Source organism: Pavona decussata, unplaced genomic scaffold, assembly GCF_977016875.1.
Source record: "Pavona decussata unplaced genomic scaffold, jaPavDecu1.1 SCAFFOLD_186, whole genome shotgun sequence".
NCBI lineage: Eukaryota > Metazoa > Cnidaria > Anthozoa > Scleractinia > Agariciidae > Pavona > Pavona decussata.
Window position 1 is genome coordinate 695406 of NW_028145595.1, and position 24314 is coordinate 719719.

Here is a 24314-nt window from a genome sequence, read left to right on the forward strand (position 1 = left end):
GTAACCATAATTATTTGTCAGTAAAAGACGCCTGACTGTCTCTGTGTCTTAACCATAAGCGAACTGTCATTTACGGCTAAAGAAAATACGCTACTTTGGCTGGTTTGGAGCTACAAATCCCCCTTCCATTTACCGAATAATTGGTTTTGAAGGAGGGGTTTCGCGCAAAACGAAAGGAGAAAATACGATCGAGAAACGCCTGAGGGTGTTCCGTGCTCATTCGCGTATTCCAGCCGGGCTGGAATAAATGATCCATTTCTGGCGCAGCGGACGATAAACACGTGCTGCAAATGGCGGAAAAGTATTTGCGCCTTCATTCAGTGTGGTCAGTTACAAAACCCCATTTATCCTACTGTCCCACCTACTCCGTACTTCTTCTTATATGAATTTCCTTCGGATATAATGTAATTTCATTTTATATAAATATACACACGCTTTTTTTCATTTTTTCCTTTATTTTTATTTTATTTCATTTTTTTTTTTTTGTATCTTAATTTTTTATTGTTATCTTTTTCGTGTTCCGGAATGTTCCAGAATGTCCCATGTTCCTGGTTTTATCGACGGCCTTTTTAAACAGCAAGAAGATATTTTATTTTTAAATAAAGAAAATGAGAGCCAGCCAAACGTCGAAAATTGTACACCAATCTACAAATTAACATTTTCCAAAACTTTCACGCCGTAAGTGGCATAAATTGATATTCTTGGCCCTCGAGTTTTCATGTTTCAGTGACATTTTACAGTGAAGAATCTCGTCGTCAAGTATGTTGGTAGACTGTTGTAATATTTAACCAGCATCTATATTCTTGGCAACTTTTCGAACAAGTCTTGACTTGGAAAATTTGTGTTTGACCTGTGAACGTTTGTCACGCGTTTGATGTTTCTTTGAGCCAATAATATCCCAATGCTTGATTTGTGGGTCACCTGCGAAACTTGACGTCCGGGGTGCTTGCCATTTACGCAAACCACCCGGATAGAAGTTTTCCGCATAAATAGGAAATGATTTAGCTTGTCTTAACAGAAGATGGATAACATGCAAAATGTACGAACATAAGCTGTAAATCCCAAAAGGAGTAATAAACATGCATAAAAATGCATCACTTTGACCAGAAGCCCATAATTTCAGAAGTACTCCAAATGGAATGATGCGTACCATTTGATTTCCCAACTGGAATTTCCGGGTTTTCCATGTAACTGGTAAGCACCCCCGGTCTCCCATCTGCTTACAAGGGTACCGCACAGTACGAATTTCATGGGTTCTCTTAGCACTTTAACACACACTACAGAGTTAATTCTCTGATCCATCATGTGTGTCCTTAGTGCTAGCGCCACAACATTCATTTGTACCCTTCACGTTTACCACCACAATCACCCACGACTGGCTCCCGACTAGCCTCGTAGCTCAGTCGGTGGAGCAACCTACGATCAATCCGGAGTTCGTGGGTTCGATTTCCGCCGAGGTCAAAGATTTCTTTCTTTGCCTCGTGCAGCCTCCTATTTCCTTACTAGGGCTAAATGCTCAGTAGGAGGTTCACAGGTTCTTAACATACACAACAGAGTTAATTCTCTAATCCATCATCGTTTACATTTTAGTATGTCGAAAAAGAATGTGGGACATTTATCAAAAAACATTATTTAAAGTAAAAGTTATCGAAACAATTGCTACCTATCGACACCTGATTGGGATTTCAGAAAAACTTCGTGCCTGTGGAGGTTTATCACCTAAAAATACTAGTTTGCCAACATTTCAGAGTTTCCCAAAATGAAGTTGCGAACTTAGTTTTCTGTTCGTTTGAAGAAACGTACTCATACAAATACATTGTATTCCGCAGCTCAACACACTGTGATTGTGTAACAACGCACAAGCTCCAAAGCCAGTGAAAGGCATCCCTGTTCTCAGCTAGCGTCACTCCGACTACAAAAACAATGTCTCAGTTTGGGACACGAACAGTTGTGCTGCATTCTTCACCCGGCCAACATGTCCATAACACCAACACAGAAACTACAGAAACGCGTTCTTTCAGAATGGACACCACACCACTGCAAACAGTAGACCCTGACACTAACTATCCAATGAGTAAAATTGCCTTCAGAGTTTCCAGCAACGACCTCACTGATGATTCAGAAGAATGTACAGCAAAAACGTCAACTCAAGTCATCTGGACATGTCGTACAACAACGGGAGGGGCACCTACAGAGGTCAAAGTTCAAACGCACACAGGTGTCACAACAACGACTGTAAGTGACGAAAAAACCAACAGACGAGATTCGAAGAACATACATGGAGGTGAAGGAAAATCTGAGGAAGACAAGAGAGGTTCACAGGTTTATCACAGCAAGAGTTTCTCTCAGCCTCCTACTTTCAGTGAAATGAAGACCAGGAAGTACTCTCCTATTGAATTTGGTTCGCAGCATTCACTAACGAACATACGACAGGATCGAGGAGATACGTTTTATTCAACACAGGTATCAAAAACCTCTACTAAAAGTGGGTCAACAACCAGCTACACTTACAAAGTGCAGGATAGTATTGCCATCCTTGAAAATGTTACGAAACGTGCGACTAAGATCGACATCAAAACTGTCTCACAAACACACCAAAACGGAGAGAAATCTGAAACCCAAACGGCAATAGAAAACGAGCAACATCTGCTGACAAACGGAAAACAAGCCCACACTACAGGAATAAAAATTGCGATACGGGACCAAACCGAAAGACAAGGACAGGGTACTATACACTTCAATAAACAAACAACGAGCATCAATAAGGGAGATCATGTAGAAAATACCAAACGACACTCTTCACCCACGTCCGATACACAATCGAAGAAACAGCTGTCAGCCAAGAACCTGCCAAGCCAACCAGAGAAAGCATTTGCCATGATGTCCGAGGACCCACAAGCCAAAGGACACTCAACTCAGCAAAGCGTTATCATACAAGCCTCTGCTCCTCCAAAGATGAAGAAACGAAATTCTGACGACTGGATTACACATACCAAAGAAAAAAAAGAACTCAGTGTAGAACGACCCGCTCTGGCAAATAAACTGTCAACTGAGAAAATCCAACTCCATCAACACCTAGACACACCTCCAAATATCACCCTACGGCTCACCACACCTGAAAAACTACAAACAACCGATTTCACTCAGTATCACAATTCCATGAAAGATAGACAAATATCATCACAATCAAACATGGAAAAACGCAATACTGTGAAGTCGACAACATACACAACAACAAGTGAACACACGATCGAAGAAACATTGCTTAAAACGAACCAGATGACAGGAGATCAAGTGAAAGCGTTTAACAAACAAGAAACAAATCGAGTTCCAGAGATGGATATTTCCTCACAAAAGCAACCTGAAATTAGGAACTCAAACAGCGAAATCACTAATTCACCAGGGCAAACCCTATGCACTGACCAAAAGATAGAGAACCGCAACATAAAAGGATGGATACCGCATACCATAACAAAGGAAGAGTTCCGATCGGTCATGCACCCTCCAACAAATAAGCTTTCGTCGGAAAAGGTGCAATTTTTACGGAACCAGGGGGCAGAGAAAATTGAAAAACAACATCCCTCGTCACCCGGTAGGCTCGTCATTCAAGACTTCCACAACGACGCTTCTTCAGTAGAAGTACATCAACTACCATCGCCACCAAAAGTTATAAAAATCAATGCGGAACAATGGATAATGCAGAGCATAAACCAGAAAAAAATCGGAACAGAATTATCACCTCCAACAGAGAAGCTGTCGGGAGAAGAGATGCAATTCCTACACAATCAAGATACTCAGCCAACCGAAAAACTTCATGTCTCGTTACCTGGTAAGCTTGTGATTCCCAACTTCCACCAGGAATCCTCTTCTGTAGAAGTACAAAAAGTATCCAAGCCTCCAGAGGTGGAGAAACGCAATGTGGAGGAATGGATAACACAGACCGTAAAACAAGAAGAGGTGAGATCAGAATTGCCACTCAGTCCACCAAGTAAGCTGTCATCGGAAAAGATGCAATTTTTACACAATCATGAAACAGAGCAAGTTCAAAAAGTTCATTTCTCGTCACCGGGAAGGCTGGTCGTCCCAGACTTCAATAAGGACACTTCTTCCGTGGAAGAAGATGGAATGCCTTCGCCTCCAAGAGTTGACAAAATCAATGCGGAACAATGGATAACGCAGACCAATAAACAAGATGAGCTCAGATCAGAACTGCCACCTCCAACAAAGAAGCTGTCGGCAGACAAGATGCACTTTGTACACTATCAAGAAACACAAAGAGCCGAAAAACTTCATGTCTCGTTACCTGGTAAGCTTGTCATTCCAAACTTTAACCAGGAATCCTCTTCCGTAGAAGAACAAAAAGTATCCAAGCCTGCAGAGGTGGAGAAACGCAATGTGCAGGAATGGATAACGCAGACTGTAAAACAAGAAGAGGTGAGATCGGAATTGCCACTCAGTCCACCAAGTAAGCTGTCGTCGCAAAAGATGCAATTTTTACACAATCAGGAAACACAGAAAGTTGAAAAAGTTCATGTCACGTCACCTGGTAGGCTGGTCATCCCAGACTTCAATAAGGACAGTCCTTCTGTGGAAGAAGATGGACTACCGTCGCCTCCAAAAGTTGACAAAATCAATGCGGAACAATGGATAATGCAGACCAATAAACAAGATGAGCTCAGATCAGAACTGCCACCTCCAACAAAGAAGCTGTCGGCAGACAAGATGCAATTCCTACACAATCAAGATACTCAGCCAACCGAAAAACTTCATGTCTCGTCACCTGGTAAGCTTGTGATTCCCAACTTCCACCAGGAATCCTCTTCTGTAGAAGTACAAAAAGTATCCAAGCCTCCAGAGGTGGAGAAACGCAATGTGGAGGAATGGATAACACAGACCGTAAAACAAGAAGAGGTGAGATCAGAATTGCCACTCAGTCCACCAAGTAAGCTGTCGTCGGAAAAGATGCAATTTTTACACAATCAGGAAACAGAGCAAGTTGAAAAAGTTCATTTCTCGTCACCGGGAAGGCTGGTCATCCCAGACTTCAATAAGGACACTTCTTCCGTGGAAGAAGATGGAATGCCTTCGCCTCCAAGAGTTGACAAAATCAATGCGGAACAATGGATAACGCAGACCAATAAACAAGATGAGCTCAGATCAGAACTGCCACCTCCAACAAAGAAGCTGTCGGCAGACAAGATGCACTTTGTACACTATCAAGAAACACAAAGAGCCGAAAAACTTCATGTCTCGTTACCTGGTAAGCTTGTCATTCCAAACTTTAACCAGGAATCCTCTTCCGTAGAAGAACAAAAAGTATCCAAGCCTGCAGAGGTGGAGAAACGCAATGTGCAGGAATGGATAACGCAGACCGTAAAACAAGAAGAGGTGAGATCGGAATTGCCACTCAGTCCACCAAGTAAGCTGTCGTCGGAAAAGATGCAATTTTTACACAATCAGGAAACACAGAAAGTTGAAAAAGCTCATGTCACGTCACCTGGTAGGCTGGTCATCCCAGACTTCAATAAGGACAGTCCTTCTGTGGAAGAAGATGGACTACCGTCGCCTCCAAAAGTTGACAAAATCAATGCGGAACAATGGATAATGCAGACCAATAAACAAGATGAGCTCAGATCAGAACTGCCACCTCCAACAAAGAAGCTGTCGCCAGACAAGATGCAATTCCTACACAATCAAGATACTCAGCCATCCGAAAAACTTCATGTCTCGTCACCTGGTAAGCTTGTGATTCCCAACTTCCACCAGGAATCCTCTTCTGTAGAAGTACAAAAAGTATCCAAGCCTCCAGAGGTGGAGAAACGCAATGTGGAGGAATGGATAACACAGACCGTAAAACAAGAAGAGGTGAGATCAGAATTGCCACTCAGTCCACCAAGTAAGCTGTCGTCGGAAAAGATGCAATTTTTACACAATCAGGAAACAGAGCAAGTTGAAAAAGTTCATTTCTCGTCACCGGGAAGGCTGGTCATCCCAGACTTCAATAAGGACACTTCTTCCGTGGAAGAAGATGGAATGCCTTCGCCTCCAAGAGTTGACAAAATCAATGCGGAACAATGGATAACGCAGACCAATAAACAAGATGAGCTCAGATCAGAACTGCCACCTCCAACAAAGAAGCTGTCGGCAGACAAGATGCACTTTGTACACTATCAAGAAACACAAAGAGCCGAAAAACTTCATGTCTCGTTACCTGGTAAGCTTGTCATTCCAAACTTTAACCAGGAATCCTCTTCCGTAGAAGAACAAAAAGTATCCAAGCCTGCACAGGTGGAGAAACGCAATGTGCAGGAATGGATAACGCAGACCGTAAAACAAGAAGAGGTGAGATCGGAATTGCCACTCAGTCCACCAAGTAAGCTGTCGTCGGAAAAGATGCAATTTTTACACAATCAGGAAACACAGAAAGTTGAAAAAGTTCATGTCACGTCACCTGGTAGGCTGGTCATCCCAGACTTCAATAAGGACAGTCCTTCTGTGGAAGAAGATGGACTACCGTCGCCTCCAAAAGTTGACAAAATCAATGCGGAACAATGGATAATGCAGACCAATAAACAAGATGAGCTCAGATCAGAACTGCCACCTCCAACAAAGAAGCTGTCGGCAGACAAGATGCAATTCCTACACAATCACGATACTCAGCCATCCGAAAAACTTCATGTCTCGTCACCTGGTAAGCTTGTGATTCCCAACTTCCACCAGGAATCCTCTTCTGTAGAAGTACAAAAAGTATCCAAGCCTCCAGAGGTGGAGAAACGCAATGTGGAGGAATGGATAACACAGACCGTAAAACAAGAAGAGGTGAGATCAGAATTGCCACTCAGTCCACCAAGTAAGCTGTCGTCGGAAAAGATGCAATTTTTACACAATCAGGAAACAGAGCAAGTTGAAAAAGTTCATTTCTCGTCACCGGGAAGGCTGGTCATCCCAGACTTCAATAAGGACACTTCTTCCGTGGAAGAAGATGGAATGCCTTCGCCTCCAAGAGTTGACAAAATCAATGCGGAACAATGGATAACGCAGACCAATAAACAAGATGAGCTCAGATCAGAACTGCCACCTCCAACAAAGAAGCTGTCGGCAGACAAGATGCACTTTGTACACTATCAAGAAACACAAAGAGCCGAAAAACTTCATGTCTCGTTACCTGGTAAGCTTGTCATTCCAAACTTTAACCAGGAATCCTCTTCCGTAGAAGAACAAAAAGTATCCAAGCCTGCAGAGGTGGAGAAACGCAATGTGCAGGAATGGATAACGCAGACCGTAAAACAAGAAGAGGTGAGATCGGAATTGCCACTCAGTCCACCAAGTAAGCTGTCGTCGGAAAAGATGCAATTTTTACACAATCAGGAAACACAGAAAGTTGAAAAAGCTCATGTCACGTCACCTGGTAGGCTGGTCATCCCAGACTTCAATAAGGACAGTCCTTCTGTGGAAGAAGATGGACTACCGTCGCCTCCAAAAGTTGACAAAATCAATGCGGAACAATGGATAATGCAGACCAATAAACAAGATGAGCTCAGATCAGAACTGCCACCTCCAACAAAGAAGCTGTCGGCAGACAAGATGCAATTCCTACACAATCAAGATACTCAGCCATCCGAAAAACTTCATGTCTCGTCACCTGGTAAGCTTGTGATTCCCAACTTCCACCAGGAATCCTCTTCTGTAGAAGTACAAAAAGTATCCAAGCCTCCAGAGGTGGAGAAACGCAATGTGGAGGAATGGATAACACAGACCGTAAAACAAGAAGAGGTGAGATCAGAATTGCCACTCAGTCCACCAAGTAAGCTGTCGTCGGAAAAGATGCAATTTTTACACAATCAGGAAACAGAGCAAGTTGAAAAAGTTCATTTCTCGTCACCGGGAAGGCTGGTCATCCCAGACTTCAATAAGGACACTTCTTCCGTGGAAGAAGATGGAATGCCTTCGCCTCCAAGAGTTGACAAAATCAATGCGGAACAATGGATAACGCAGACCAATAAACAAGATGAGCTCAGATCAGAACTGCCACCTCCAACAAAGAAGCTGTCGGCAGACAAGATGCACTTTGTACACTATCAAGAAACACAAAGAGCCGAAAAACTTCATGTCTCGTTACCTGGTAAGCTTGTCATTCCAAACTTTAACCAGGAATCCTCTTCCGTAGAAGAACAAAAAGTATCCAAGCCTGCACAGGTGGAGAAACGCAATGTGCAGGAATGGATAACGCAGACCGTAAAACAAGAAGAGGTGAGATCGGAATTGCCACTCAGTCCACCAAGTAAGCTGTCGTCGGAAAAGATGCAATTTTTACACAATCAGGAAACACAGAAAGTTGAAAAAGTTCATGTCACGTCACCTGGTAGGCTGGTCATCCCAGACTTCAATAAGGACAGTCCTTCTGTGGAAGAAGATGGACTACCGTCGCCTCCAAAAGTTGACAAAATCAATGCGGAACAATGGATAATGCAGACCAATAAACAAGATGAGCTCAGATCAGAACTGCCACCTCCAACAAAGAAGCTGTCGGCAGACAAGATGCAATTCCTACACAATCACGATACTCAGCCATCCGAAAAACTTCATGTCTCGTCACCTGGTAAGCTTGTGATTCCCAACTTCCACCAGGAATCCTCTTCTGTAGAAGTACAAAAAGTATCCAAGCCTCCAGAGGTGGAGAAACGCAATGTGGAGGAATGGATAACACAGACCGTAAAACAAGAAGAGGTGAGATCAGAATTGCCACTCAGTCCACCAAGTAAGCTGTCGTCGGAAAAGATGCAATTTTTACACAATCAGGAAACAGAGCAAGTTGAAAAAGTTCATTTCTCGTCACCGGGAAGGCTGGTCATCCCAGACTTCAATAAGGACACTTCTTCCGTGGAAGAAGATGGAATGCCTTCGCCTCCAAGAGTTGACAAAATCAATGCGGAACAATGGATAACGCAGACCAATAAACAAGATGAGCTCAGATCAGAACTGCCACCTCCAACAAAGAAGCTGTCGGCAGACAAGATGCACTTTGTACACTATCAAGAAACACAAAGAGCCGAAAAACTTCATGTCTCGTTACCTGGTAAGCTTGTCATTCCAAACTTTAACCAGGAATCCTCTTCCGTAGAAGAACAAAAAGTATCCAAGCCTGCACAGGTGGAGAAACGCAATGTGCAGGAATGGATAACGCAGACCGTAAAACAAGAAGAGGTGAGATCGGAATTGCCACTCAGTCCACCAAGTAAGCTGTCGTCGGAAAAGATGCAATTTTTACACAATCAGGAAACACAGAAAGTTGAAAAAGTTCATGTCACGTCACCTGGTAGGCTGGTCATCCCAGACTTCAATAAGGACAGTCCTTCTGTGGAAGAAGATGGACTACCGTCGCCTCCAAAAGTTGACAAAATCAATGCGGAACAATGGATAATGCAGACCAATAAACAAGATGAGCTCAGATCAGAACTGCCACCTCCAACAAAGAAGCTGTCGGCAGACAAGATGCAATTCCTACACAATCAAGATACTCAGCCATCCGAAAAACTTCATGTCTCGTCACCTGGTAAGCTTGTGATTCCCAACTTCCACCAGGAATCCTCTTCTGTAGAAGTACAAAAAGTATCCAAGCCTCCAGAGGTGGAGAAACGCAATGTGGAGGAATGGATAACACAGACCGTAAAACAAGAAGAGGTGAGATCAGAATTGCCACTCAGTCCACCAAGTAAGCTGTCGTCGGAAAAGATGCAATTTTTACACAATCAGGAAACAGAGCAAGTTGAAAAAGTTCATTTCTCGTCACCGGGAAGGCTGGTCATCCCAGACTTCAATAAGGACACTTCTTCCGTGGAAGAAGATGGAATGCCTTCGCCTCCAAGAGTTGACAAAATCAATGCGGAACAATGGATAACGCAGACCAATAAACAAGATGAGCTCAGATCAGAACTGCCACCTCCAACAAAGAAGCTGTCGGCAGACAAGATGCACTTTGTACACTATCAAGAAACACAAAGAGCCGAAAAACTTCATGTCTCGTTACCTGGTAAGCTTGTCATTCCAAACTTTAACCAGGAATCCTCTTCCGTAGAAGAACAAAAAGTATCCAAGCCTGCAGAGGTGGAGAAACGCAATGTGCAGGAATGGATAACGCAGACCGTAAAACAAGAAGAGGTGAGATCGGAATTGCCACTCAGTCCACCAAGTAAGCTGTCGTCGGAAAAGATGCAATTTTTACACAATCAGGAAACACAGAAAGTTGAAAAAGTTCATGTCACGTCACCTGGTAGGCTGGTCATCCCAGACTTCAATAAGGACAGTCCTTCTGTGGAAGAAGATGGACTACCGTCGCCTCCAAAAGTTGACAAAATCAATGCGGAACAATGGATAATGCAGACCAATAAACAAGATGAGCTCAGATCAGAACTGCCACCTCCAACAAAGAAGCTGTCGGCAGACAAGATGCAATTCCTACACAATCAAGATACTCAGCCAACCGAAAAACTTCATGTCTCGTCACCTGGTAAGCTTGTGATTCCCAACTTCCACCAGGAATCCTCTTCTGTAGAAGTACAAAAAGTATCCAAGCCTCCAGAGGTGGAGAAACGCAATGTGGAGGAATGGATAACACAGACCGTAAAACAAGAAGAGGTGAGATCAGAATTGCCACTCAGTCCACCAAGTAAGCTGTCGTCGGAAAAGATGCAATTTTTACACAATCAGGAAACAGAGCAAGTTGAAAAAGTTCATTTCTCGTCACCGGGAAGGCTGGTCATCCCAGATTTCAATAAGGACACTTCTTCCGTGGAAGAAGATGGAATGCCTTCGCCTCCAAGAGTTGACAAAATCAATGCGGAACAATGGATAACGCAGACCAATAAACAAGATGAGCTCAGATCAGAACTGCAACCTCCAACAAAGAAGCTGTCGGCAGACAAGATGCACTTTGTACACTATCAAGAAACACAAAGAGCCGAAAAACTTCATGTCTCGTTACCTGGTAAGCTTGTCATTCCAAACTTTAACCAGGAATCCTCTTCCGTAGAAGAACAAAAAGTATCCAAGCCTGCAGAGGTGGAGAAACGCAATGTGCAGGAATGGATAACGCAGACCGTAAAACAAGAAGAGGTGAGATCGGAATTGCCACTCAGTCCACCAAGTAAGCTGTCGTCGCAAAAGATGCAATTTTTACACAATCAGGAAACACAGAAAGTTGAAAAAGTTCATGTCACGTCACCCGGTAGGCTGGTCATCCCAGACTTCAATAAGGACAGTCCTTCCGTGGAAGAAGATGGACTACCGTCGCCTCCAAAAGTTGACAAAATCAATGCGGAACAATGGATAATGCAGACCAATAAACAAGATGAGCTCAGATCAGAACTGCCACCTCCAACAAAGAAGCTGTCGGCAGACAAGATGCAATTCCTACACAATCAAGATACTCAGCCAACCGAAGAACTTCATGTCTCGTCACCTGGTAAGCTTGTGATTCCCAACTTCCACCAGGAATCCTCTTCTTTAGAAGTACAAAAAGTATCCAAGCCTCCAGAGGTGGAGAAACGCAATGTGGAGGAATGGATAACACAGACCGTAAAACAAGAAGAGGTGAGATCAGAATTTCCACTCAGTCCACCAAGTAAGCTGTCGTCGGAAAAGATGCAATTTTTACACAATCAGGAAACAGAGCAAGTTGAAAAAGTTCATTTCTCGTCACCGGGAAGGCTGGTCATCCCAGACTTCAATAAGGACACTTCTTCCGTGGAAGAAGATGGAATGCCTTCGCCTCCAAGAGTTGACAAAATTAATGCAGAACAATGGATAACGCAGACCAATAAACAAGATGAGCTCAGATCAGAACTGCCACCTCCAACAAAGAAGCTGTCGGCAGACAAGATGCACTTTGTACACTATCAAGAAACACAAAGAGCCGAAAAACTTCATGTCTCGTTACCTGGTAAGCTTGTCATTCCAAACTTTAACCAGGAATCCTCTTCCGTAGAAGAACAAAAAGTATCCAAGCCTGCAGAGGTGGAGAAACGCAATGTGCAGGAATGGATAACGCAGACCGTAAAACAAGAAGAGGTGAGATCGGAATTGCCACTCAGTCCACCAAGTAAGCTGTCGTCGGAAAAGATGCAATTTTTACACAATCAGAAAACACAGAAAGTTGAAAAAGTTCATGTCACGTCACCTGGTAGGCTGGTCATCCCAGACTTCAATAAGGACAGTCCTTCCGTGGAAGAAGATGGATTACCGTCGCCTCCAAAAGTTGACAAAATCAATGCGGAACAATGGATAATGCAAACCAATAAACAAGATGAGCTCAGATCAGAACTGCCACCTCCAACAAAGAAGCTGTCGGCAGACAAGATGCAATTCCTACACAATCAAGATACTCAGCCAACCGAAAAACTTCATGTCTCGTCACCTGGTAAGCTTGTGATTCCCAACTTCCACCAGGAATCCTCTTCTGTAGAAGTACAAAAAGTATCCAAGCCTCCAGAAATGGAGAAACGCAATGTGGAGGAATGGATAACACAGACCGTAAAACAAGAAGAGGTGAGATCAGAATTGCCACTCAGTCCACCAAGTAAGCTGTCGTCGGAAAAGATGCAATTTTTACACAATCAGGAAACACAGAAAGTTGAAAAAGTTCATGTCACGTCACCCGGTAGGCTGGTCATTCCAGACTTCAATAAGGACAGTCCTTCCGTGGAAGAAGATGGACTACCGTCGCCTCCAAAAGTTGACAAAATCAATGCGGAACAATGGATAATGCAGACCAATAAACAAGATGAGCTCAGATCAGAACTGCCACCTCCAACAAAGAAGCTGTCGGCAGACAAGATGCAATTCCTACACAATCAAGATACTCAGCCAACCGAAAAACTTCATGTCTCGTCACCTGGTAAGCTTGTGATTCCCAACTTCCACCAGGAATCCTCGTCTGTAGAAGTACAAAAAGTATCCAAGCCTCCAGAGGTGGAGAAACGCAATGTGGAGGAATGGATAACACAGACCGTAAAACAAGAAGAGGTGAGATCAGAATTGCCACTCAGTCCACCAAGTAAGCTGTCGTCGGAAAAGATGCAATTTTTACACAATCAGGAAACAGAGCAAGTTGAAAAAGTTCATTTCTCGTCACCGGGAAGGCTGGTCATCCCAGACTTCAATAAGGACACTTCTTCCGTGGAAGAAGATGGAATGCCTTCGCCTCCAAGAGTTGACAAAATCAATGCGGAACAATGGATAACGCAGACCAATAAACAAGATGAGCTCAGATCAGAACTGCCACCTCCAACAAAGAAGTTGTCGGCAGACAAGATGCACTTTGTACACTATCAAGAAACACAAAGAGCCGAAAAACTTCATGTCTCGTTACCTGGTAAGCTTGTCATTCCAAACTTTAACCAGGAATCCTCTTCCGTAGAAGAACAAAAAGTATCCAAGCCTGCAGAGGTGGAGAAACGCAATGTGCAGGAATGGATAACGCAGACCGTAAAACAAGAAGAGGTGAGATCGGAATTGCCACTCAGTCCACCAAGTAAGCTGTCGTCGGAAAAGATGCAATTTTTACACAATCAGGAAACACGGAAAGTTGAAAAAGTTCATGTCACGTCACCTGGTAGGCTGGTCATCCCAGACTTCAATAAGGACAGTCCGTCTGTGGAGGAAGATAGACTACCGTCGCCTCCAAAAGTTGACAAAATCAATGCGGAACAATGGATAATGCAGACCAATAAACAAGATGAGCTCAGATCAGAACTGCCACCTCCAACAAAGAAGCTGTCGGCAGACAAGATGCAATTCCTACACAATCAAGATACTCAGCCAACCGAAAAACTTCATGTCTCGTCACCTGGTAAGCTTGTGATTCCCAACTTCCACCAGGAATCCTCTTCTGTAGAAGTACAAAAAGTATCCAAGCCTCCAGAGGTGGAGAAACGCAATGTGGAGGAATGGATAACAGAGACCGTAAAACAAGAAGACGTGAGATCAGAATTGCCACTCAGTCCAACAAGTAAGCTGTCGTCGGAAAAGATGCAATTTTTACACAATCAGGAAACAGAGCAAGTTGAAAAAGTTCATTTCTCGTCACCGGGAAGGCTGGTCATCCCAGACTTCAATAAGGACACTTCTTCCGTGGAAGAAGATGGAATGCCTTCGCCTCCAAGAGTTGACAAAATCAATGCGGAACAATGGATAACGCAGACCAATAAACAAGATGAGCTCAGATCAGAACTGCCACCTCCAACAAAGAAGCTGTCGGCAGACAAGATGCACTTTGTACACTATCAAGAAACACAAAGAGCCGAAAAACTTCATGTCTCGTTACCTGGTAAGCTTGTCATTCCAAACTTTAACCAGGAATCCTCTTCCGTAGAAGAACAAAAAGTATCCAAGCCTGCAGAGGTGGAGAAACGCAATGTGCAGGAATGGATAACGCAGACCGTAAAACAAGAAGAGGTGAGATCGGAATTGCCACTCAGTCCACCAAGTAAGCTGTCGTCAGAAAAGATGCAATTTTTACACAATCAGGAAACACAGAAAGTTGGAAAAGTTCTTGTCACGTCACCCGGTAGGCTGGTCGTCCCAGACTTCAATAAGGACAGTCCTTCCGTGGAAGAAGATGGACTACCGTCGCCTCCAAAAGTTGACAAAATCAATGCGGAACAATGGATAATGCAGACCAATAAACAAGATGAGCTCAGATCAGAACTGCCACCTCCAACAAAGAAGCTGTCGGCAGACAAGATGCAATTCCTACACAATCAAGATACTCAGCCAACCGAAAAACTTCATGTCTCGTCACCTGGTAAGCTTGTGATTCCCAACTTCCACCAGGAATCCTCGTCTGTAGAAGTACAAAAAGTATCCAAGCCTCCAGAGGTGGAGAAACGCAATGTGCAGGAATGGATAACACAGACCGTAAAACAAGAGGAGGTGAGATCAGAATTGCCACTCAGTCCACCAAGTAAGCTGTCGTCGGAAAAGATGCAATTTTTACACAATCAGGAAACACAGAAAGTTGAAAAAGTTCATGTCACGTCACCTGGTAGGCTGGTCATCCCAGACTTCAATAAGGACAGTCCTTCTGTGGAAGAAGATAGACTACCGTCGCCTCCAAAAGTTGACAAAATCAATGCGGAACAATGGATAATGCAGACCAATAAACAAGATGAGCTCAGATCAGAACTGCCACCTCCAACAAAGAAGCTGTCGGCAGACAAGATGCAATTCCTACACAATCAAGATACTCAGCCAACCGAAAAACTTCATGTCTCGTCACCTGGTAAGCTTGTGATTCCCAACTTCCACCAGGAATCCTCTTCTGTAGAAGTACAAAAAGTATCCAAGCCTCCAGAGGTGGAGAAACGCAATGTGGAGGAATGGATAACAGAGACCGTAAAACAAGAAGAGGTGAGATCAGAATTGCCACTCAGTCCACCAAGTAAGCTGTCGTCGGAAAAGATGCAATTTTTACACAATCAGGAAACAGAGCAAGTTGAAAAAGTTCATTTCTCGTCACCGGGAAGGCTGGTCATCCCAGACTTCAATAAGGACACTTCTTCCGTGGAAGAAGATGGAATGCCTTCGCCTCCAAGAGTTGACAAAATCAATGCGGAACAATGGATAACGCAGACCAATAAACAAGATGAGCTCAGATCAGAACTGCCACCTCCAACAAAGAAGCTGTCGGCAGACAAGATGCACTTTGTACACTATCAAGAAACACAAAGAGCCGAAAAACTTCATGTCTCGTTACCTGGTAAGCTTGTCATTCCAAACTTTAACCAGGAATCCTCTTCCGTAGAAGAACAAAAAGTATCCAAGCCTGCAGAGGTGGAGAAACGCAATGTGCAGGAATGGATAACGCAGACCGTAAAACAAGAAGAGGTGAGATCGGAATTGCCACTCAGTCCACCAAGTAAGCTGTCGTCAGAAAAGATGCAATTTTTACACAATCAGGAAACACAGAAAGTTGAAAAAGTTCATGTCACGTCACCTGGTAGGCTGGTCATCCCAGACTTCAATAAGGACAGTCCTTCTGTGGAAGAAGATAGACTACCGTCGCCTCCAAAAGTTGACAAAATCAATGCGGAACAATGGATAATGCAGACCAATAAACAAGATGAGCTCAGATCAGAACTGCCACCTCCAACAAAGAAGCTGTCGGCAGACAAGATGCAATTCCTACACAATCAAGATACTCAGCCAACCGAAAAACATCATGTCTCGTCACCTGGTAAGCTTGTGATTCCCAACTTCCACCAGGAATCCTCTTCTGTAGAAGTACAAAAAGTATCCAAGCCTCCAGAGGTGGAGAAACGCAATGTGGAGGAATGGATAACAGAGACCGTAAAACAAGAAGAGGTGAGATCAGAATTGCCACTCAGTCCACCAAGTAAGCTGTCGTCGGAAAAGATGCAATTTTTACACAATCAGGAAACAGAGCAAGTTGAAAAAGTTCATTTCTCGTCACCGGGAAGGCTGGTCATCCCAGACTTCAATAAGGACACTTCTTCCGTGGAAGAAGATGGAATGCCTTCGCCTCCAAGAGTTGACAAAATCAATGCGGAACAATGGATAACGCAGACCAATAAACAAGATGAGCTCAGATCAGAACTGCCACCTCCAACAAAGAAGCTGTCGGCAGACAAGATGCACTTTGTACACTATCAAGAAACACAAAGAGCCGAAAAACTTCATGTCTCGTTACCTGGTAAGCTTGTCATTCCAAACTTTAACCAGGAATCCTCTTCCGTAGAAGAACAAAAAGTATCCAAGCCTGCAGAGGTGGAGAAACGCAATGTGCAGGAATGGATAACGCAGACCGTAAAACAAGAAGAGGTGAGATCGGAATTGCCACTCAGTCCACCAAGTAAGCTGTCGTCAGAAAAGATGCAATTTTTACACAATCAGGAAACACAGAAAGTTGGAAAAGTTCATGTCACGTCACACGGTAGGCTGGTCGTCCCAGACTTCAATAAGGACAGTCCTTCCGTGGAAGAAGATGGACTACCGTCGCCTCCAAAAGTTGACAAAATCAATGCGGAACAATGGATAATGCAGACCAATAAACAAGATGAGCTCAGATCAGAACTGCCACCTCCAACAAAGAAGCTGTCGGCAGACAAGATGCAATTCCTACACAATCAAGATACTCAGCCAACCGAAAAACTTCATGTCTCGTCACCTGGTAAGCTTGTGATTCCCAACTTCCACCAGGAATCCTCGTCTGTAGAAGTACAAAAAGTATCCAAGCCTCCAGAGGTGGAGAAACGCAATGTGCAGGAATGGATAACACAGACCGTAAAACAAGAAGAGGTGAGATCAGAATTGCCTCTTAGTCCACCAAGTAAGCTGTCGTCGGAAAAGATGCAATTTTTACACAATCAGGAAACAGAGCAAGTTGGAAAAGTTCATTTCTCGTCACCGGGAAGGCTGGTCATCCCAGACTTCAATAAGGACACTTCTTCCGTGGAAGAAGATGGAATGCCTTCGCCTCCAAGAGTTGACAAAATCAATGCGGAACAATGGATAACGCAGACCAATAAACAAGATGAGCTCAGATCAGAACTGCCACCTCCAACAAAGAAGCTGTCGGCAGACAAGATGCACTTTGTACACTATCAAGAAACACAAAGAGCCGAAAAACTTCATGTCTCGTTACCTGGTAAGCTTGTCATTCCAAACTTTAACCAGGAATCCTCTTCCGTAGAAGAACAAAAAGTATCCAAGCCTGCAGAGGTGGAGAAACGCAATGTGCAGGAATGGATAACGCAGACCGTAAAACAAGAAGAGGTGAGATCGGAATTGCCACTCAGTCCACCAAGTAAGCTGTCGTCAGAAAAGATGCAATTTTTACACAATCAGGAAACACAGAAAGTTGGAAAAGTTCATGTCACGTCACACGGTAGGCTGGTCGTCCCAGACTTCAATAAGGACAGTCCTTCCGTGGAAGAAGATGGATTACCGTCGCCTCCAAAAGTTGACAAAATCAATGCGGAACAATGGATAATGCAGACCAATAAACAAGATGAGCTCAGATCAGAACTGCCACCTCCAACAAAGAAGCTGTCGGCAGACAAGATGCAATTCCTACACAATCAAGATACTCAGCCAACCGAAAAACTTCATGTCTCGTCACCTGGTAAGCTTGTGATTCCCAACTTCCACCAGGAATCCTCTTCTGTAGAAGTACAAAAAGTATCCAAGCCTCCAGAGGTGGAGAAACGCAATGTGGAGGAATGGATAACACAGACCGTAAAACAAGAAGAGGTGAGATCAGAATTGCCACTCAGTCCACCAAGTAAGCTGTCGTCGGAAAAGATGCAATTTTTAACGAATCAGGAAACAGAGCAAGTTGAAAAAGTTCATTTCTCGTCACCGGGAAGGCTGGTCATCCCAGACTTCAATAAGGACAGTTCTGCCGTGGAAGAAGATGGAATGCCTTCGCCTCCAAGAGTTGACAAAATCAATGCGGAACAATGGATAACGCAGACCAATAAACAAGATGAGCTCAGATCAGAACTGCCACCTCCAACAAAGAAGCTGTCGGCAGACAAGATGCACTTTGTACACTATCAAGAAACACAAAGAGCCGAAAAACTTCATGTCTCGTTACCTGGTAAGCTTGTCATTCCAAACTTTAACCAGGAATCCTCTTCCGTAGAAGAACAAAAAGTATCCAAGCCTGCAGAGGTGGAGAAACGCAATGTGCAGGACTGGATAACGCAGACTGTAAAAGAAGAAGAGGTGAGATCGGAATTGCCACTCAGTCCACCAAGTAAGCTGTCGTCGGAAAAGATGCAATTGTTAACGAATCAGGAAACACAGAAAGTTAAAAAAGTAGAAGTCTCGTTACCTCGTAGGCTGGACATACGAGACTTTCACAAGGACACTTCTTCTGGAGAGCAGCTACCGTCGCGTCCAAAAGTTGACAAAATCAATGCAGAACAATGGATAATGCAGAGCTTAAAACAAGAAGAGGTGAGATCAGAACTGCTGCCTACAAGAAAGGAGTTCTCGGCCGAGAAGATTCAATTCCTATACAATCAAGAAACACAGCGAATTGAAAAACGTGACGTCTCGTCACCCGGTAAGCTTTTGATTCCTAGCTTTCTCCAGGAGGACTGTTCTATAGAAGTGGAAGAAGTTTTATCGCCTCCAGAAGTTGAGAAAATTAATTCGGAAATATGGATAACGCAGATCATAAAAGGTGGAGAGGTTCGAGCGTATGAACAAGTGTCTTGTCCAAGAAATAAGCTTTCTTCAGAAAACATGCAATTTCTAGAGAATCAGCGTACGCAGCATGTTGAAAAAGTTGTTGTCTCGTCGCCTCGGAAGGCGGTTATCCCAGACTTCCATAACGACCGTTCGTTTGAAGAAGAAGTCAAACCAGCATCGCCTTCAATAGTTGAGAAAATTAAGGCGGAACAATGGATAACACAGAGCATAAAACAAGATCTCAGATCAGAGCTGCCGTCTCCAACAAAGAAGCTCTCGGCAGACAGGATGCAATTCCTACATAATCACGAAACACACCGAGTTGAAAAACTTCCTGTCTCCTCACCCGGTAAGCTGGTCATCCCAGAGTTCCATAAGGACAGTTCTTCGAAAGGAGTAGAAGGACCCAAATCGTCTCCAAATGTTGACAAAATCAATTCGGAAATATGGATAACACAGACGATAAGACAAGAAGAATTGCCATCGGAAATTTCCTCTACAACAAATAAGCTTTCGATAGACAAGATGGAATTTCTGCACGACCAGGAAACACATACTGTTGAAAATCGTCATGTGTCGTCACCCAGGAGGCTAGTCATACCCGGTTTGTTCCAAAACAGTTCTTCCTTCGAAGGAGGAGAACTACCATTTGCTCCAAACGTTGAGAATATTAATGGCGAAGAATGGACAACAGTGAATATTAAAGAAGAAGCCATGAAGTCGCCAGGAGAGAAGAAGCAATTTCTCCAGTATCAGGAAGGATGTGAAATTGTAAAACTGGATGTATCTTCATCTGATCAACCGGTGACGGTGGACGTAAATGATGGTGTCTGTGTTATTCAGGTTGAAGAAGCCCCACGGCTTTCTAAATTACAGGAAGGTAATTCTCTTGAATGGATAGCAGAACGTTCGTCACACGAGGTACCAAGATCGAATGTTGGACATTTGGTGAACAAACATTCAGCTGAGAAAATGGGGCTTATCCACATTCGCGAAAAGAAACAGCCTGGAAAACTGGTGTTTCCAGATTTTGACGCGCATAGCTTTTCAGATGACGCTAAGAAAGTTGACCTGTCTCTACGAGTCGGGGGGACGCAGACCACGACACACGAAGAGCGAAAATCAGGAAAGGCTCTTCAGATAAACAGGTTATCAGCTGAAAAAATCCAGTTTGTACAAACTCAGGAAACTCAGCCAGGTAGAACATCCTCTAACTATATACCTGGAAAGCTTGCCATTCCGGACTTCAATCAGCATAGCTCTTTTGTTGAAGTACATGAAACCTCACCCACTCCAAAGGTGGATAAATTGAATGCTCATCAATGGATAACAGAGACCACAACACACGAAGAACTGAGAACAGACGTTCCTCCTCAAACGAAAAATTTGTCACAACTAAAGTTCCGATTTATCAACACACAAGATACCCCGTCAGTAGTAATGTCGCAGGCCTCAAAGCCTGGAAAAGTTGTTATTCCGGGTTTCAATAAGGAAAGATCTTCTACCGAAGTACATGAATTGTCACCGCCTCCAAAAGGCCAGAAACGCAATGCCAAGGAATGGATTACACATTCCATGACACGAGAAGAGCTCAGAACAGTGCCACTACCTGTTAGGAGCAAGCTTTCAGAAGATAAAGTGGAATTTATTCGAAAGCAAGAAACACGGCGTGTTGATACGAGTGACGGCTTTTCACCCGGCAGACTTGTTATTCCAGATTTTAGTCACCAAAATTTCTCTGTCGAGGTTGAAGAAGTTCCACGCACGCCCTCTAAAATGGAGAAAAGCTATTTGCTTAAGTGGGAACCTGAAAGAAACACGGATGAAGAGGTTAGAACCGAGGTGACCCGTCCAAGAAGAGAACTTTCGGCGAACAAATTCCAGTTTGTTCAAGAGACACAGTCGGCTAGAATATCGCATGGCTCACCACCGGGAAGAATTGCTATTCCTGATTATGGAGTTCATACGCTTTCCTTTGATGTTCAAGAAGGGTCTGTACCTCAAAGAACTGAGCATGATACACAGTCGGCTGGAAAATCGCATTGCTCTCCACCGGGAAGAATTGCTATTCCTGATTATGGTGTTCATAGGCTTTCCTTCGACGTTCATGAAGAGTCTGTACTTCAAAAAACTGAGCATGATACACAGTCGGCTAGAATATCGCATTGCTCTCCACCGGGAAGAATTACTATTCCTGATTATGGTGTTCACACTTATTCCTTCGATGTTCAAGAAGGGTTTGAAGATCAAAAAACCGAGCAACGCCATGCTGACCAGAGGTTAAAGCAAAGTGTAATGAGTGAAAAACTGATAAGAGAAGAGTCATCTGCAACCGAAAGGCTCTCAACAGGGAAGCTTCAATTTGTTTGCACAGAAGACCCGGAGTCAGTGGAAATGTCCCATCGCTCAAAATCTGGAAAACTTGTTATTCTTGATTTTGATCAGCACGGCTCTTCTATTCACGTGCACGAAGAATCACCGCCTCCGACAGAGGAGAACAAGTGGATGACACACTCACTGACACGCGAAGAGATAAGAGCATTACCTCTACCCTCAAGAAACCAGTTTTCAGAAGATAAACTGCCGTTCCTTCAAACCCAAACAACACAACGACGTGGAAAGCCTGAGGATGGCTCTCCACCTGGCAAACTGGTCATACCTGATTATGGGTCTCACAGCTATTCCATCGAAGCTCAAGAATCGAAGGGCGATAGACGGGCATGGAAAGCGCACACTATCAGTTCAAGTGGAGAGCACAAATCAGTACTGACATCTCAAACAAACACGCTGCCAACCGCCCAAGTGCAATTTCGGCAAATACAAGAGAACCAGCACGAGAAAAAGGTTCCTGGAAAGCTCGTTATTCCTGCAGGATTTCACTGAAACGCAGTGCTGAACAGTGGTTTTAAACTCAAAACAGGCACCATGTGATGAGTTCAAAACTTCAATACAACGCAGTTACTATACACGTAGAAGTTTAAATATACGGATGCTACAAAATAGATAATATCATGCACCTCGTCCTGATGTTCAAAACATCAAGAAGACACAGTTCTACACACGTAGAAAAAGTGAAAATGAATATAGGTACTAGATAATAGATACAATCTGCTATGATATACCGTAAAAGTTTAGTGGAACAAGGATCCTAATGCTCGCAACAATTACGCGCTACTCAAACTAGGAAAGGAAAGAGATGCGGTTTCGTTAAGGTTTCCGGATTCAACACATTGGGGACACTTTTACATTGCAATGAATAGATGTGAACACTTCGAGTGCAGAAGTTCTGCTTTTATATCGGATTCCTCCAAAATAAGCTTGACCTTTACACGCTCTTCATTTGCTATTTGAACATTGTAAATAATCACATAGTATTAATGCAGATCGTTTTGGATATGGAATATTGCAAAAGTGCGTTTGGCTCGAATGTTATTTTTTTACGGTTAAAGTTAGTAAAACAGCATCTACTTTGAGAATTTCTGTTTATCAGTTACTTCGATTCGCACCTGGACACACATACCGTCTGCCATGATCAGAAATAGACCGAGTATTTGCAGGGAACGGGAAGTATTGACGAGTTCGCATTATCTTCTAATCTTACCCTTAACACTCGTGCAAAAGAAATTATAACAAGCCATTTGAATCACTGAATTGCGAATGATGATCGATTTAAACAAGTACGGAACACGTAACATTGCTCATGGCGCGCATCAGCCGCCATTTTCTTGCGTGACATGAGTATTACGTTCTTGGTGCATCACGCAATCTTGTACATTGGATAGTCACGATTACCTTTAAATCTTCTGTTCCGTGCCGACCTTTTAGTTTTAGATAAAGTGCGAAATATGTAAAATTTACAGACCAGAACACGTTTATGCATCGAGTTTTGACTGTTTTTCACGTTGTTCGCTGTTTCATTGGTTAAATGGTGGTTCGGCAGTAGCCCATGATGTTGTATTCAGTCCACTCTAGGAGCTTATACTCGAGAAAACTAAAACAGCGCGTAATGTGCACGAAAAAAAATTGTAGCCTGTGCCCCTCCACCCCATCCCCTTGGAATCCAAGGGAAGGGGAGACAGCAAATCGGTATGTTCCAGCCTTTAGCCTTCTGTCTATTTCCTTTCAACCATTGTTTTGTACCCTTTGGGATTGTACTTAAGCACGGCAAAATCTCAAGGCACGACAGAGCTTGCCGCATAAACCAACACAGGAAGGAAAATGTATTCGGTAGGGCGCTTGAGAGGTACAGCGTGTGAACGGGGCCTTAGGTCTGGTAACCTTTTCAAAGTTTGCATTCTGGAAAAGAATTCGTGTGGACAAAGCACAGCACCCAAAGTAAATTTTCCCTTCTGAGTTTGTTTTAGCTTTTGCAGTATCTACGCGCATGCATTTAGAAAGGTTTCTGTTTTCAAAAATCCCACACTGGAGACTACTTTAGAAAGTTTGCATTTTAATACGTGTTCATGTGAACGGAACACGAGAAAGGAGGAAAAAGTCGGCGGAGAGACGTACGTTTGTGATTTTAAATGATGTTAGCAGTTATTATCATGAAGCTCCCCCCAAAGCAGCCCAAAAGAATATAGCGGGGATTATAAGCTTAAGGTACGAGTAGTCTCTAATCTCCCTAGGGATGTCTCCCACCTCTCCTAGGGATATCTTTTACCTCCCCCAGGGATATTTCTTATCTTCCCAGGGAAATCTCTGATCTTCCCCAGGTACAGTGCACATCAAGCGAAAACACTTGAGCGTGCGCGAATATCACCGCCTTATCGAGGAGAAGCCATGTGCACACGCAGGACGAGCAGTTTTTGTGCGGACGTGTTCGATGTCCTTAACAGGAAGATTAAGAAAAATAAGAGATTACTTGTAGAAAAGTCGACGAAAACCTTGCTGAGGGGAGGCATCAACCCACTCCTTGTACACATCTTAAAGGGGCAGTATCACCTATTTTAGTGTTACTTTGAGTGGCCAAAAACCATTTATGAATCGATGGAATCGTTAAAATAATGGTTCAGTTTTATCAACAATACCTCTACTTGTGCACGGAAACTAGTATCAATTATGTTTGGCTGCGGGTGGTTAGGATGGGAACGGATTGC

At 43.6% G+C, this 24314-nt stretch overlaps 1 protein-coding gene across 1 annotated transcript in view; it reads left to right on the forward strand.

Moving 5' to 3' along the window:
* The window catches only part of LOC146462559 (uncharacterized), a 29295-nt gene extending 6665 nt beyond the window's left edge, over positions 1 to 22630 (forward strand). Inside the window, exon 2 of the mRNA XM_085085319.1 lies at positions 1830 to 22630. Coding sequence (XP_084941445.1) covers positions 1924 to 22098 — 20175 coding nt within the window. The 5' untranslated portion in view covers positions 1830 to 1923 and the 3' untranslated portion in view covers positions 22099 to 22630. The remainder of the gene's footprint in view (positions 1 to 1829) is intronic.
* Positions 22631 to 24314: the final 1684 nt, after the last annotated feature.